The 16,347-nt window shown below is 30.8% G+C and overlaps 1 protein-coding gene across 1 annotated transcript; it reads left to right on the forward strand.

Annotated features, from left to right (window-relative positions):
* Window positions 1–264: 264 nt before the first annotated feature.
* On the forward strand, window positions 265–15,849 carry LOC136968701 (mitochondrial coenzyme A diphosphatase NUDT8-like). Its single transcript, XM_067262710.1, has 5 exons — window positions 265–403; window positions 8,411–8,495; window positions 14,482–14,570; window positions 14,663–14,785; window positions 15,031–15,849. The coding sequence occupies exons 1-5, from the start codon at window positions 398–400 to the stop codon at window positions 15,730–15,732; spliced, it is 1,005 nt and encodes a 334-aa protein (XP_067118811.1). The 5' UTR covers window positions 265–397; the 3' UTR covers window positions 15,733–15,849.
* Window positions 15,850–16,347: the final 498 nt, after the last annotated feature.

The following is a 16,347-nucleotide window of genomic DNA, read 5'->3' on the forward strand; positions in this document are numbered from 1 at the left end:
ATAATGGACTTGCTAAAGAAGGTTCGCTTAGTGCTCACAGGGCGGAAAGAGTTCAAAAAATGCCCTTTTAAATAGAGAAACCGGATGTATTTTCAAATATCGATTTCCATATTTTAATATATTTGAAAATACATCGGAACTTCAAAAGGTATTTTTGTAAAACTTTTCCATACCTATATAATAATATTAAATATTACTTTTCATTTTAATTTATTTTTTAAAAAATATACCGAATACAATTTATAAAAATTAATATGTAGAAATCGATGCGCGACGTCTGGTGGCAAATTTGTTAGTGAAATCATCGAAAGGTTATTGCATGTGATTTTAAACTTTATAATAAAAGTGGAAATTATATATATTGTATATACCTAAAAATTATGATTATTTAAAAATTATGGTGGTAAGTAACAGCGAATTATTTTAAGAGCTTTGATGCGATTTATAAGTTTGTTAAAAATATTTATTCGGTTATAATGAAGTTAATAATCACGTGGACTTGTATTTAAACAAAAAAGACATGTATTTTTGAATATATAGTGAAATATAGTTAGAAAAAGTAATTGTTTTCAAAGCAAAAATCATATACACATAGTTAAGAGTAATATAAAGTACATTACACACTAAATTTACATGATCTTAAAAAATTAACGAAGTTTCCTACTCATCAAAAGGACAAAAGTATTGGCATGGTTAAATATAATACTAAAAATATATTACAGTTTATATTCTGTAGTGAATCCAGGTTTGTAATAATAGCTTTAGTCTTTGGCATTGAATACATTAATTTTTGCATGATTTTGGAGGAAATTTTCTTCCGTTCTTCGAGGAGAAGACTTTTGAAAGATTCTAAGTTTGATATCTCTTGTTTTCTCGCTCTGTCGTCGAGTTGTTTCCATAAATGTTCGATAGGATTCAAATCTGGAGATTGTGGGGGATGTTTCGGAGTGTTAGGTGTAGGGGATAGCCTTCTCTTTCACAGTAGTTAGTAAACAGGATGATGCATCAATATTACTCATCTTAGCTGACTGATGATTTTCGATCCTGTATGAGTAGGCCGCTTATCTTAAACGTCGGGAAGATGACCAGATGGCTGAGCGGTCAAGGTGGCAGCCTACAAAGCATGGAGTCGTTGATGGACAATATGAGCCATATGTTTACGGGCTTTGTCCTGCTGAAAATAAAAGTTGTCCAAATTTAGTTTATCTGCATTTTACTGATGATTTTCCTTGAGAATATTTAAATATATTATTTTATCCATTTCCCACATCGTTAACTGACATGCAATCCCATACCATCACACTACAACCCCCATGTTTTACTGTGGCTTGAACATTCCTTTCTTGCAGCTCTGTGTTTGTTTTTCTCCAAAGTAAATTTTTCTCATTGTTAACAATTAAAGTGAATTTACTTTCATCTGAAAACAACACTTTAGACCAAAATGAATTATCTTTATTTATATAATGTTTTGCAAAAGCAAACCTCTTTCGATTAATTTTACTTATATATGGCTTTCTTCTGGTTATTCTCGATCTGTAACCAGCACAAAGAAGGATTTGGCACACAGTTTTCGGATGAACTACCTTGTACAAATCTTCCTTTAGCATCATTGCAACTTCGGTTGAAAGATAGTTTTGGCTTCTCGACTGAACTGATTACCTTTCTCTCTTCTCTGGGAGTAAGCTTCAGTGGGCAGCTGTATATTGGTTTATTGTCCAAGCTACGAGTCAATGTGATTTGTTAAGACTGTACGAATGTGCAATGATTTTTCTTTCTTCTATTGTTGTTTCAGTACCTCTGATATTCATTTTGGTAATAACAAAGTGATTGAAATAACAATTTTCATACCTGATAAGGCTAAAAGAAACATTGGATTTCATTTATCTACCATACTGGGAATAAAAATTGACATAGGTGAAACTAATTTGCTTAAATATCATCACTGTGCTAATACTTGCATTCGTTCAAATCATGTATATAAATATCCATTCTAAGTTTTCAAAGCAAAAAAATATTTAAATAATATTTTTACTTAGTGTTATTATGGGATGAATAACATCTAATTATTATGTGAAAATTTCACTGAGCAACAAATTTTTTTACTATTAAATTTATACAAGAAAATTTAAGGATTGATTGTGCACCAATACTTTTGTCCACCACTATACATATAGTAAATGAATGACCTAAAGGTGACTTACCAATTGCTTCAACATGATGCTAAAAATTTCAGGATTTGAGAAAAAGATAAGATACGAGCTCTGAATGAGGGATTGCCATCCCAGAATTTTAGACTCCTCTGTATGAGAAAAAAGTCAAAGGAGCCAAACCTTTGTGAGATATTGTCTCCAATGGTCCACTTTTGCTGTGAATCTGTACTATTGCATATTCTCCATGCTTTATGTCAGTGACTGACATTCTGTATGTAGTTGTTGGCTTCAGTGCAAGCCACCATACCCACCTAAAACTATTTAATATCAAAGTGAGCTACTCAAAGCAGGCATAGTTATATGGGCTAAATGTTAAATGCAATAGTTTTAGCAGAGTAACGTGACTCCCAATCATGTGTGCCCTAGAGTAGGCTGATTTCGGGACAGCTATAGTTTGCAAAGGATCACATGTAGAGGTAAGGTTCCTTCGACTTTTATGTTTCTATGAGTATGGCATATAGCTCTGATAACGTTCCAATTGTCTAATTCAGAGGTGTAATTGTATTGAGAAAGTATGTAATATACAGCATTGTTGTTTTCTGCACATAACAAAGTAACTCTTGTTTAGTGGGTTTGTCAAAAGATATCTTACTCTTACAAACTTGCTATTATGTATGGTAGGAAATTTATCTGGTGTAATCTCTTGGTTGTGTGTGATGGATTTGACTTGAAAGCATTTTAAAGCAATGATAATTAATTATTTTAATTCAGATGAATGAAGATTGAATTTCAGTGTTTACAAGATGCTTTCTCAAATTTTGCTGTATACCATAAGTTGATATTTTTGATGAGTTTTAACATGGTAGGATGACTATCAGAGATGAAGCCAGAAGAGATCATCCTGCAATGGTAATCACAGAACATGTAAATTGTGTTGAGACTATGATAAGAAGACACATCTAGTATGGTACAACATGTACAGTTTGGTCTAATGATGTGTTCACTTGTTTATAATCGATCAGCGCAAATCGCAACCGTCAATCTCGTAACGGTCAAATCGTAACGGTCAACTCTTTGATAACAGGTGCGTGTCTGGGAATATTGTAACGGAATTGTAACGGCTGCGCTGATCGATTATAAACAAGTGAACACATCATTAGACCAAACTGTACACATTACCTCAAAAATTACTACATGGCAGTCTATGCTACAATTATTACAAGCCATATTGAACTTATCAACTGTTATATAAGGAAAATCAGCAAATAATGCTGAAGTTTTTTAATTATTCATTAGGTTTTATTTTTGTTTTTCCCCTTTCCTAAATGTGATTTTTTTTAAAAAGTTCTAAGGTATATCAAAATGTTAATCAATGCACTTTTTAATCTTTGACTTCAAAGTTTTAGTTTTCAATTACAAAACAGTTGATAAGCAATAACAAGAAACTCATTTCATAAGGCCAAAAAAATTAAACTGTACAAAATATTTCACTGTATAAATTCAAAGTACTTAATGATTAATGATAGATTGACATGTAATGTGTAAGGACATAGATCTATCTAAGCAATACACATTATGTTGTAACATAATACAAGTACACAAGATACAGAAGCATAAACATAGTACACAAGATGTTATACGTAAAATTTTGTCAGGAAGATGCCAAGTTGATGGGCTATATATTTTCTGTCAGACCAGCTTAAGTGGTGTAGCTTATTATCTAAAAATCTGAAAATGGCAAAGTGTATTTGGGAGATTGTGGTTGATGACAAATCACAGATCTGATAATTTAGAAACAAAATGGTAGTTGGCAATCTGGGATTCCTAGTTAAATCATCACCTGTGAGGATGAAATGTTCAGAAGTGTTGATTATCAGATGGCAACCACTTTCTTTGGCCAAAGGTGTCATATTGTAACCATATACCTGGAAGAATGGAAGACTGTCACTACTGATTGGTATGTAGCCATTTGTTTATAATGAAAGTATAATACGTGGATAACTCTGAGTTTCTGTATACATGCAACTGTTAGATATAACTTGCATGTGACGATCATATCTCAAAAGTATTTCCCACATTTTATGCAATTATTTCATTCTCTTAAGCAATCACACTACTTGTTTTCTGAAATGCTTTCAGTGTATTCTCTATAAAAAGAAGACACAGTTCTTTGACTTTTGGAAATAGAAAGTAATCATAACATTCTAGATCTAGACTGTAAGGAAATTCATTGTCCTCATGCTGTGCATGCTGAAGCATTCCCATGGTAAACCAGAAGACTCTAAAATCTGATCTTTGGATATTTCCAACAAATTTCAGGACAATGAAGACTATATACTGAAAGTATATAGAATTTCCTTACAGTCTAGATTGGAAAGTTATGACTACTTTCTATTTCCAAAACTCAAAGTTTATTTTACAGTGTATTTATCTCTGCATCAAATTTTGTAATATTTTATGCTTATATATTATGTTTAATATGTAGTTAAAATATATAATTGTTCACATTTCAAATTTTTTAAGAATACTGTAAGAACATTAATCAGAATGGTCAGTTCAAGCCCTTGTAATTTTATACGTCAAAACCCGACAAAGGTCTATAAATAAATGTTGTACTGTAATACTAGAAAATTCCAGAAAATTTTGCATCAACCCTATAATTTTATGATTGTAATTTGTCCTGAAAAGATATAAAAATGATTCTTGTATATGAAGTGTCTCTTTAATCCAAAACTTGTTCGGTAGACTGCCTCACAGCATTGTGGTTAGAAACATCTTTATTTTACAAAATTGGATTACAAATCATTTCGGATTGATTTATATTTACAACCCCTCTTCAGTGCTATATGGTAAAACAATGATGTAAGTGGAGCACAATATTATCTGGATCGCGGAAAGAGGAATTTTTACATGACAACCGTTTACATACCATAAAACGTGATAAAATACCTTTAATTTAACATTTAAAGTTATATAAAAACATAATTTTATTTCCATACACTCAAAGTGGGCATATATCTTAGTGAAACTTTATGGATGTTACTATATTGTGACAAAACAATTATAATTTAGAAATTAAGCTATTTTACAATTTAATTTTTTTACATTAACGACATAAATACATACCAACAATAAGTTTTATTCGGTATTTCTAATATACTCAAACAAACTGTACTGTACAATGTATCTTAGACTAGTTTTATTACAATACATACTGTGTTGTATGCCATCTATTAAACTATACCATTGAGGGTCTATTTGCATAACATCAGAAATATTAATTAAATTTTTCTTAGGGTGTTTTCTTATTTCAATATGCTCCTTGAATTTTCTTTTATATATATCTTTTTCTGAGTGTAGAATTCTTATATTGTTTCTATTAATTTGACATTTATTATTCTTTGTATGAGTATACCATAAGGAACTATTGTACTCGAGTCAAATGGCTGCTTCATGATCTTTTATCCTTTGTTCTAATGTTCGCCCAGTTTTCCCTACGTAAACTTTTGGATATTGACAATTATATTCTATTTTATAAACTACACCGGTTTTTTTAAGATTATTTATATTGTTATTATATTGTTTTTAACGTTGCTGTTAATATTATGTGAGATTTTATTGGTCAAAGATGGGCCAAAATAATAATAGTCTTTTTAAGGGTTTTATTACAATTATCAAATATATTTTTAATATATGGAAAGGCTTTGTATTTAGTGTTATATCTATTTTTGTGATATTGTTTATGCCAAGTGTTTATTTTATTTTTAGGGTAATCATTAAGAATAAACTTTGTTACGAGGTCTTTTAATTTGATTTCATGATTGTCATCGTCAGATATCTTGTATATATGTTCTTTAAATCCATGACATAAGCATTCTTTTTCATGGTATCTGGGATGTAAGAGTGGTAGTTAATTGTTTTATCGACATTGCATGGTTTTTTTATATGTTACAAAGGTTAATTTATCTAAGTTATTTATTATCGTTATATCTAAGTAATTTATTTGTTTATTTTTTTCGTCTTCAATATCAAATTGAATATCTTTATGAATATTGTTTATGATGTCAAGGATAATTTTATCATCTGTTATTTCATTGTTATATATCAGTAGATAATCATCAGCGTATCTCATTACAATTTTTATACCTAGATATTATTTATTTTATCATCAATGTTTTTCATGACTAATTCCACTAATTTTGGCCCCATACTAATACCGTCTATCTGCCTATAGAATTCGTCATAAACTTTGAAATAATTTTTTGTATAAGCAAAATTTATTAGCTCTATTAATGATTTATTTATGTTTAGTTGAATTCGGCTAGCTTCTATTAGTTTCCATTTTATATTTGGGTACATATTTTTTAACATTGAGGCTTATTAATTTATCTGTTTTTTTCCTTTTTTAATTTCTGTATATTGTTGATTACATCGTCTGCATTTGTAACAGTCGTTAATGTAAAATAGCTTAATTTCTAAATTATAATTGTTTTGTCACAATATAGTAACATCCATAAAGTTTTACTAAGGTATATGCCCACTTTGAGTGTATGGAAATAAAACTGTAAGTTTTTAAAAAAATTTTTTAATTTTTAAAAATAAAATTATGTTTTTTATGTTTTATATATCTTTAAATGTTAAATTAAAGGTATTTTATCACGTTTTATGGTATGTAAACGGTTATGTCATGTAAAAATTCCTCTTTCTGCGATCTAGATAACTATTGTGCTCCACTTATATCATTGTTTTTCCATATAGCACTGAAGAGGGGTTGTAAATATAAATCAACCTGAAATGCATTTGTAATCCAATTTTGTAAAATAAAGATGTTTCTGACTGCAATGCTGTGAGGGAGTCTACCGAACAAGTTTTGGATTAAAGAGAGATTTCATATACAAGAACCAATAGACAGCAACCATATTACCGTATTATTGTGTATAAAAATGGTGTTTATCGCAAAATAATAAAACTTTGAATAATTAAATACATTTATCAAAAACATTTTATTTACATTTTCCTGCCAACAGAATAATTAATATATCCACTTCTATCAAAGCTGAACATAATTTAGATTGAACAGCATCTTAAATACTTTTCCCAGCAACACTCATCATTAATTTCACCATATTCTGACTATAGCATAAATTACTTTCATTAATATTTTTATAATATATTCATAGCTGTATTGAATGTTTCATAACTTTTAGAATAACTTGAGGGGTTGTATTTATTGTCTTCTCAATATCCTTTCTGTTTTATTGTAAATACAGTCAAACCTTGGTTTTCGAACATAATTTGTTCCTAAAAGTTGTTTAAAAATCAAAACAAATTTTCACGTAAGAAACAATACAAAATGGATTAATCCATTTCTGATCTCCAAAATAAAGCCTTTTTTTTTTCTTTTTACCTGTTTAGCTGTATTTATCTTTCTAAAAGATGTTCATTAAAAGTTCATGCATTTGATTAATACTATTAAATATAATACCGAGTGTCGATGAGAAATAATAAAATTATACTTAATAATAAATTTTTGTTATTCAATTTGACTTGCGCAACTTTAAACATATTCTTGGATGCCATTTATATTATGTGAATGTCAATTAATGCTGTTTTTATTAATTAATTTGATTTAAATTGAATGGTGGTGTGTACCGAAAAACAGAATTAGTTTCTTTCCCGCACGTGCGTTGAAATCTAATTTAAATAATAACATCATTGATGATTGATGTCGTGACGTCTAATGATGCAAGGTGATCTCGGTGCCGCTAATTTCTGAATCGGTAGTCCTGTTGTCAATTGCTTGGGCTGTTGACTTTCTTTATCATAGGAAGTAGAGGGAGTTGATTGTCTGTTTTTTTGTAATCTGTAGTTGGCTTTTGCCTAATGGGTTGTTCGGCAACCGATGCAATTATGAGTTCAAAATTCTGTTTGTGAACTGATTTGCTTGAAAAGTGAGTCATTTGAAAATCAAGGTTTGACTGTATACTATAATCTGAATGGTAAAATATTGAGTGATCAAACTGAAATAGAACTTGTGGTAGTGTGGGAGTTTGGTGACATTGCAAATTAGACTTGGCAACATTATGAGCTGGCTGTTTTTGTTGTTGTGTCAACTCATGGCATGGTCAAGTATGATTTGTAAAATCATCAAACTCCTTGCTCTTTCTTTTATTTGCTTGTCCTGTATATTTTATTTGTTAGAAGCATGTTTTATGAAAAATATTTTAATTATTTGATATTTTTTTCTCTTTTTTTTTTAGGCCAAACATCTTATACAAATAATTGTTTTAGGAGCTCAAGTAGTTGGGAGAGCATTTGCACGTGCACTTCAGCAAGAATTTGCAGGTCAGTTATGAAATTAATATACAATTCAATTATTTTTATCAGAAATTGAATATATTACTGCAATTTGATGTTGAACAATTTATGCTATGAAGAGGAGCCAGCAAAGCTCAGAAATGCTTGGATTTTAAAGATTCAAAATTTTCATTCTAAGAAAACCTAACTTGATTGGAGTTTGGAGAGTTCTGACTTAGCCGCATGTTTTTAACTATAAAAATTCCTTAAATTTCTCTTTTTATCATCTTTCTAAAGAGCTTACATTTCAATATTAGTTTAATCATTTTTTTGACAGAACTTTTCTATATCGTTTCTTTATTAATGTATTGAAAGATTCATTAATTTTCTTAGATATTTAGTGGTTTAAAATGAGAAATTTTTGTTATGTAGAAGTCAATAGGTCAATTATTTAAATGACTATTTTTTTCCTTGTAAGACACACTTTTTTATTATATATATTTTATTATTTAATCAGGCAAGAAGTGGTTTAATACCATACACTTTTTTTATACTTAAAATTTATCTGAAAATTAGGATGCATCTTACACTGTGAAGAATATATTTCACCCCAAAACATCCATGTGAAAAATGTGATATGTCTAATACAACAGTACATCTTATAATGCAAAAAAAGTGATAAACTGTATAAATAACATTTGTCTAATTAATAATATTAATAACAATCTTAAAAAGACTACCATTTCTATAATCATTCACTATTATGTATATTCAGTTGGTTTTGTAAAGTCATTGCATACAGCGGCAAAATTATAGTGTTGAGAAGTAGTTTCATCAATTATTTCTTTTGACCTTGACAGTCATTAGAGATATTTAGTTGAACCTGCCATTGAGGCTCCCTGTTATTTTAATTTTACTTCATGTATGTATCAACCTTTGTTATCATAAATTGTCAGGTAAGCTTGAATATATCAGCTTACTCTCAGATTCATTATAGTTCCATGAAAAAGTGTCAGTCCTTACGTAATGCCATTCTTGTAAGTTCAAAGACATCTGATGAAATAGGGATGAAGGAAAACACAAAATTATCTTATCTTGTTTTACTTGCCTGGAATTCAAAGCACAGTGCAGATAAGAGGTTGTTGAAATTGAACAATTCTATCAGACATCTGAAAAGCTTTAAACATTTTATTTTTCAAATCCATAAGCTGGCTTTCTTTAAAGAATATGTGAATATCGTGGAACCTATTGCAGTAACCTTAAATACACTAGAAGCAGAGAAAAATTTCTTCTTTGGAATGTCGCTAAGCAACCTAGTAAAATTAAGGTTAAGATTCTTATGAAAAATAAAGTCTGTTTAAAAAACATTGACTTATTCAGTCCTGGAACCATGTTGAAGCAATTAATCAACTAATTTTTTCCTGTAAGAACTAATATTAGTCCAAATCAATTTTTGTCTTGTCAAACACCTTTAATAAAGATGTTCAGTACATTGTAGGCCTACATATTAAAAATTAGTACATAGATTGAAGTAATTAATGGTAAGACTTAATATGTTGTTTCCTGCTATATTACTTTTAATGTTTAAAATACTTTCAGAAATATTTTTTATGAAAAAGGAAATTCAAATTGGAAATTAATTCAAAAACATCCCATAAATAACATTTTCACTTTTCAGCACAATTATTTAATAATTGAACAAATGTTTTCAAACTGTTTTACAGATCAACTTCAGGGGTACTTATACATTAACATATCTTTGTTCTATTTCTGGAACATCTGGAGTACTTTGTTGTACATTAGTATTAACGGTGAGCAACCCCAACCAAATACTAATGTACAACAAAGCACTCCAGCTGAGTCTAGATGGATGGTAGTGGACTAAATCTCTAGGTTTAAATCTCTATATTTAATAAATAGCAAGGAAAGTAAGAGCCAAACTCACATATTGACATAATGGCATGATTTATGCAACAGTAAGGAAACGATGTTATTTAAAGCACCAGAGATATTTCAAGTCTCAGTTAAGGGTGATAGATTGGATCATAACCTGGTAACTTACATTTGAGGTACAAATAGATCAGTTTCTAGTAGAATAAATCAATGGGTATAGTGCTTTAAAGTCTAAGACGGTGATGTACTTAGGCAGCGTAGGTAATTGTTTAATCTTGGAAATAACGTCCACTGGAGAGGTGAGGGAGTATGGGTATCCTTCTAGGAGAGGTGAGGGAGTATGGGTATCCTTCTAGGAGAGGTGAGGGAGTATGGGTATCCTTCTAGGAGAGGTGAGGGAGTATGGGTATCCTTCTAGGAGAGGTGACAGCATCCTGTGCATGGCCTTTTCAAGTTTAATAGTAGGTGCCCTGGCTTTATCAACCACAGGTCTGAGCTCATACCCCTGCTTGTGGGTTTTTGCAAATGCAAACACTCTAGGAGTGTCCAGGGTGCCTACTATTAAACTTGAGAAGGCCACGCACAGGATGCTGTCACCTCTCCTGGAAGGATACCCATACTCCCTCACCTCTCCTAGAAGGATACCCATACTCCCTCACCTCTCCAGTGGACGTTATTTCCAAGATTAAACAATTACCTACGCTGCCTAAGTACATCACCGTCTTAGACTTTAAAGCACTATACCCGTCGATTAAACTCCCACCTGTATTTTGCGCGATCAGGGATACTCTATTCAACATTGTAAAAGATAACACGTTACATCAACACATCCTTGAAATGGCGCATTTGCTTTGCTACAACTCCTTCTTCTGATTCAAAGGAATAACGTATGAACAGCAAAGAGGGGTCCCAGTGGGCAGCCCCATCATGGGGACCTGTGTGAATTAGTAGTGAGGAGGCTGGAGTCAGAATTCATCCCAAAATATCTCCCTAACATCCTATTATATGAGGTATATTGATGACATTCTAATCCTGTGGAAAGAGGAACCGAACATGTCTGACCTAGTGGAGGATATCAATAACAACCCATATGGCTTAACGATAGAAATAGACCAGGCACACCCTACAGAGGCTCACTTCCTAGACATCAGCATTAAGATTGATTGCACCACCGTCCAAACAGCAGTGTACCGCAAACCAAGCGATGATTGTTTATACATACCAGCAGGATCATGTGACCCTCCACAATACAAAGTAGCTGTGTTCAAAGCCTTGATTAGGAGAGCACATATGCAAATCAAAGTGAACTTCCCAAAGTGAACTTCGGTCCTAAATGAAATGCATAGAAGCCATAGCTGAACGACGCGGTTACCACGGGCTTATTAAGAAGCTGTGCAACAATATGCAACATCAGGAAGCAGACCGTAACATACTTTCCTACATTACTCCGAGTAACAACATCCCTATCACATATAACCTGGTTCTCAAATCCTTGTACAAGGAGATCACTAAGAAAAAGAATATCCGTATTATTTTTAGAAGACGTGTTACAATTTTTGAATTATTAAGAAACAGAAAAGATACAGCAGACCGAAATAAATTTCCTGGCATCTACACCATCCCCGTCATGGATCACAGGTGTAACAGAAGCATCATATACATAGGATCTACCAAACATCCCCTTGAAACGCGTATCAAAGAGCACGTAGCTGATATTAACCATGGAAGAAACAGCTCTGCTCTAGCCGTTTACTCTTTGGACCCCGACATTGAACCCATTTTCACCCAGGCAAAGGTCATTCACACCACCCACCACACTAACCACCTCAGATGGCTGGAGGCAATCTATATATGTCTTAACGCTATTAATGACAGTAATTGCATTAACTACAAGGATGAAATAGCTCTATCGACGGCATGGCAGGCCCTACTAGACAAAACGATAAGTTAAAGCACGACAAGCGTAGTGCACAAGTCCGTATTGACGTCATCGGGTCGGGACAATGTTCCAGATCATATTTCTTAACAACTTTGAATCAAAGTGCATTCTGTTAGGGGATCGTTATCTGATGAAGAACCATTAAAGTTCGAAAACGTTTGTAGTTACTTGGTTTAGAGCAGGGTCCCCAACCTTTTTGTACCTAAGAGCACATTTTAGAATACCGGTCGGACAGCGGGCACCATTTATTTTTTCAAGGCAAATTTAGAATTGAACATAGTTAATAATGCATACACATGACATACAAAAAACATTTAATTCCAAAAATGTAATTTAACATAAACAAAAATATTAACAATAATTTTTATAAAACAAGTAATTACCAAACAATGCATACAAAATCTACAAAGTATAAAAATTCTTTATAAAAAAAAAATATAAATCTCAAAGTCAATGTGATTTTTGGCATTGCATTTCATTGGCCATTGCTTTGTAATTAGAAGAGTATGATGTTATTCCTCCTCGTAAGCAGTCGTCAAGGTGTTCATCTGTAAGTCGTGATCTGTACTTTGATTTCATGATGTTCATTGTCGAAAACAATGATTCACACAAGTATGTGGAACCAAAAAACGATTTTATTTTATATGCTGCTTTTTTCAAGAATGGAAATTTGTTTCTTTCAACTATATTCCAGAAATTCTCATCTGATACAATGGATTTTAGGATAATGTCGTTCTGAAGATCCAAAATTTCTATCTCTACCCCTCCAGCCTACCCCCTCTGGAGAGACCCGGAATCGAATCCAATCGGGTTGAAAAATCCCCAGGAATTTTTCGGGATGGTGCAAGTGGATATGTCGGGCCCCGTCCCTCATCACCTGGCCGCCCAATTGTATGGTGGCTGAACACATAATGGGCTTGCTTAAAAAGGGCTTAGTGCCTAAAAAAGGAAAAGTTAAAATCGCTTAAAATATCTTTTAAAACAGAAAAACCTAAAACTAAATTGATGAAGGGTCATAATATATATGGAAAATGCACATATTAGTTTAATAAAGAAATGTCAGTCAACTTTCAAATTAAATAACTGGTTTGAGAAGTTCTTTGGAATAGGAAAATTATTATTATTTTTGTTCTACTTTTTTATTTAAGAATTAACATGCTTTTATCTGTGTTGGATGCCATTTCTACTTTTGTGTGGTTAATCATTAAAAATGAGAAAACTTTTACATAGCATTTTATTGAAAACTGAAATATTTTTATTTTGGTATAAACCTAATGATATGTGAATATTTTGAAAGTACAGTGCTCTCAATTTAACATACCAATTGGAGAAAGGGGTCCATTAAATTGAATATATTTTAAAAATATATACAGTAGAGAGTCGTTTATCCGAATCGCCGGTTATCCAAACGCTTTCCAGTCGGACTGTGTCATGCTGAATTGAACTTTTTTGATATTAGATTTACCTCTAAAGTATAATTTTTATGTTTTTATATTTTTCAATATATTTATTTTGTTTGTGCAAAATAAAGAAATAATCTTTAATGATACGATAGCCTCGATTATTATTATAAAAATTTTCATTAGGCTTAAAATCGACGAAAATTCAACACGAAGCGACACACAACGGAGAAAAATTTCAACATCGGACAGGTTAATATATTTTTTCGTACATAATCGGTTATCCGAACAACCCCCAGTCCCTAATTGATTCGGATAAACAACTCTCTACTATATTAATAATGAACTTACAATACGCTATATTAAAATGTTGTTATAATATGTGAGTATCGATATGAATAAAATATCATTATAATGAGAAATTTATATTCACTGACTCATACAACATGCTAAAAGGTTAAATCAATCTGCAAGTAAAAATATATTGGAGGGTCTACTGTATTTAAAAAGTCTTATCAATATTATTAACAATCTACTTTCAGTTTTTCTTATTAAATATAATTATTATCCTGTAATTAGTTTGGCGAGTATGCTGTATATATCAAACTTGCACATTTCGAAGTTAACAATCAATGGAAAATAAATTAATTTGTGAGTTAGTTCATTAAATATGTCCCGGAAAAGTAAGAAACTAGATAATAAAATATAATCTCAAAGGTTTCTTACATTTTTTTTCAAGTATTACTGTATTTGTTTGACAATTATAATAATGATATATTAACATTCTTTTTAAAATTTTTAGCAAGTAGAGCAGCAGCAGAAACAGCCGGTGGTGGTAAATCTGGAACCGCAAGAGCTGCAGCAAATGCAAAGGCAGGAATAACATTACAAGTACGAATTATATAGATTATTATCCTCTTCTTTGTATTATTAAGAATTAATAATATATCTTCTATTAATATCACTTTATAATTTTAAAATAGGAAGCTATAAAAATCTTAAATGTAGATGAAAAAATTAATCCTGAAGTTGTACAGAAAAATTACGAACATTTATTTTCTGTAAATGATAAAAGTAAAGGAGGTTCATTTTATTTGCAATCAAAGGTGAGAATTTTAAAATATGCTGTTAATTTTTTGTAGTAAATAACAATAAAAATTAATTACAATTATAATTTTCCTATATGCAAATTTATGACTAAAAATTAGGGATTTATAAAAAAATCAAAATACCCAACTTTAAATTTAATTATATTATTATTATTATTTAAATGAAAAATAAAGATTATATTACTTTTTTGAATTACTTGACTGGGAATAATTTTTTACTTTAAAATTAAATTTATTCTCAGAAAATTCCTTGGACGTTGGTGAGAAATTTTCATTCGTATACCAGTGTCGTGGAGAATTCGTCTCCAACCACCCAAGTATTTTCAGAAGAGAATAAACAACAGTGCATTAATCGTTTAAAAAATCAACTTCCTCCCAAAGAATTACCATCATATACTGATAAAAAAGCTGGAGTTTTAATTCCATTATGTTTGGTTTCTGGAAATCCTTCCATCGTGCTGACATTAAGATCCACTTCTTTGACAAAGCATCGTGGCGAAATTAGCTTTCCTGGAGGTCTTCAGGAAGCGCAAGATCCAGATATAATTTATACAGCTATGAGAGAAACAGAAGAAGAACTTGGTTTCCCATCCAATAAAATTAAAGTCTGGGGAAAATTGAATTCACTGCCTTCCCGTGATGGAAGTATAATTGCCGAACCCGTTCTTGCTTATCTCGAAGACTTTAATTTTGATGCTCTTACTATAAATGAACAAGAAGTGGAAGAAATATTTACTATATCCATTGAAGAACTGTGTAATCCAAATAATTGGCATCATACTCAATTTCGTACTGGTACAGGTTACAGCCTTCCAGTATTTTTAGTCGGAAAATATCGCATATGGGGTTTAACAGCTATAATGCTACACATGACTCTTCTTGCCTTAGTTCCTGATAAATATAATCATAAATTGTATTATGGAAAGTTGTTAAGAAATAATTAATGATTTTAAAAATTATAAAACTATATTTTTATTAATACAATAATTAAAAATCTCCCAAAAAAACTTCTTAAAAGTTATTTAGATAAATTTAAAGTTGGGTAATATAATTAGCTCTTACAAATATAATTTATTTTTATATAGTTAAGTTTATATAAAGTTTAGAAAATGTGTAATTGTTAAATAATTATATATATTTATTTGAATGAATTTTTTAAATCTATACTGTTTCTATGATTATTTCTTATTGAATTAACTGTAAAGTATAATTGTATATCTTTGCTTATATATAAATAAATGCTAAAATAGACATAATAATTTATTTCTTAGTACTTGATTGCTTGTTGTTCTCTCTTTTAGTTGTATGTTCTTTGGAATTAACCACAAAAATGCTGCAGAGAACTTATTATAAATTTATTTCTTGCTTTGGAGTTTTATCAATTATCATAATGATACAAGGATAGTAATTATGGCACAATTGAATCTGATTAATTCAAATTTAATTAATTTGTATTTAGTGTTAAAAAAATACACTTAATTTGAATTTTTTAATTACAAATTTGGATAATTTAAAACTAATAAACAATCAAATCTTGATATAAAGCCTAGTAAATAGTG

Source organism: Centruroides vittatus, unplaced genomic scaffold, assembly GCF_030686945.1.
Source record: "Centruroides vittatus isolate TY-2023 unplaced genomic scaffold, ASM3068694v2 contig_1506, whole genome shotgun sequence".
In the NCBI taxonomy this organism is placed as follows: domain Eukaryota; kingdom Metazoa; phylum Arthropoda; class Arachnida; order Scorpiones; family Buthidae; genus Centruroides; species Centruroides vittatus.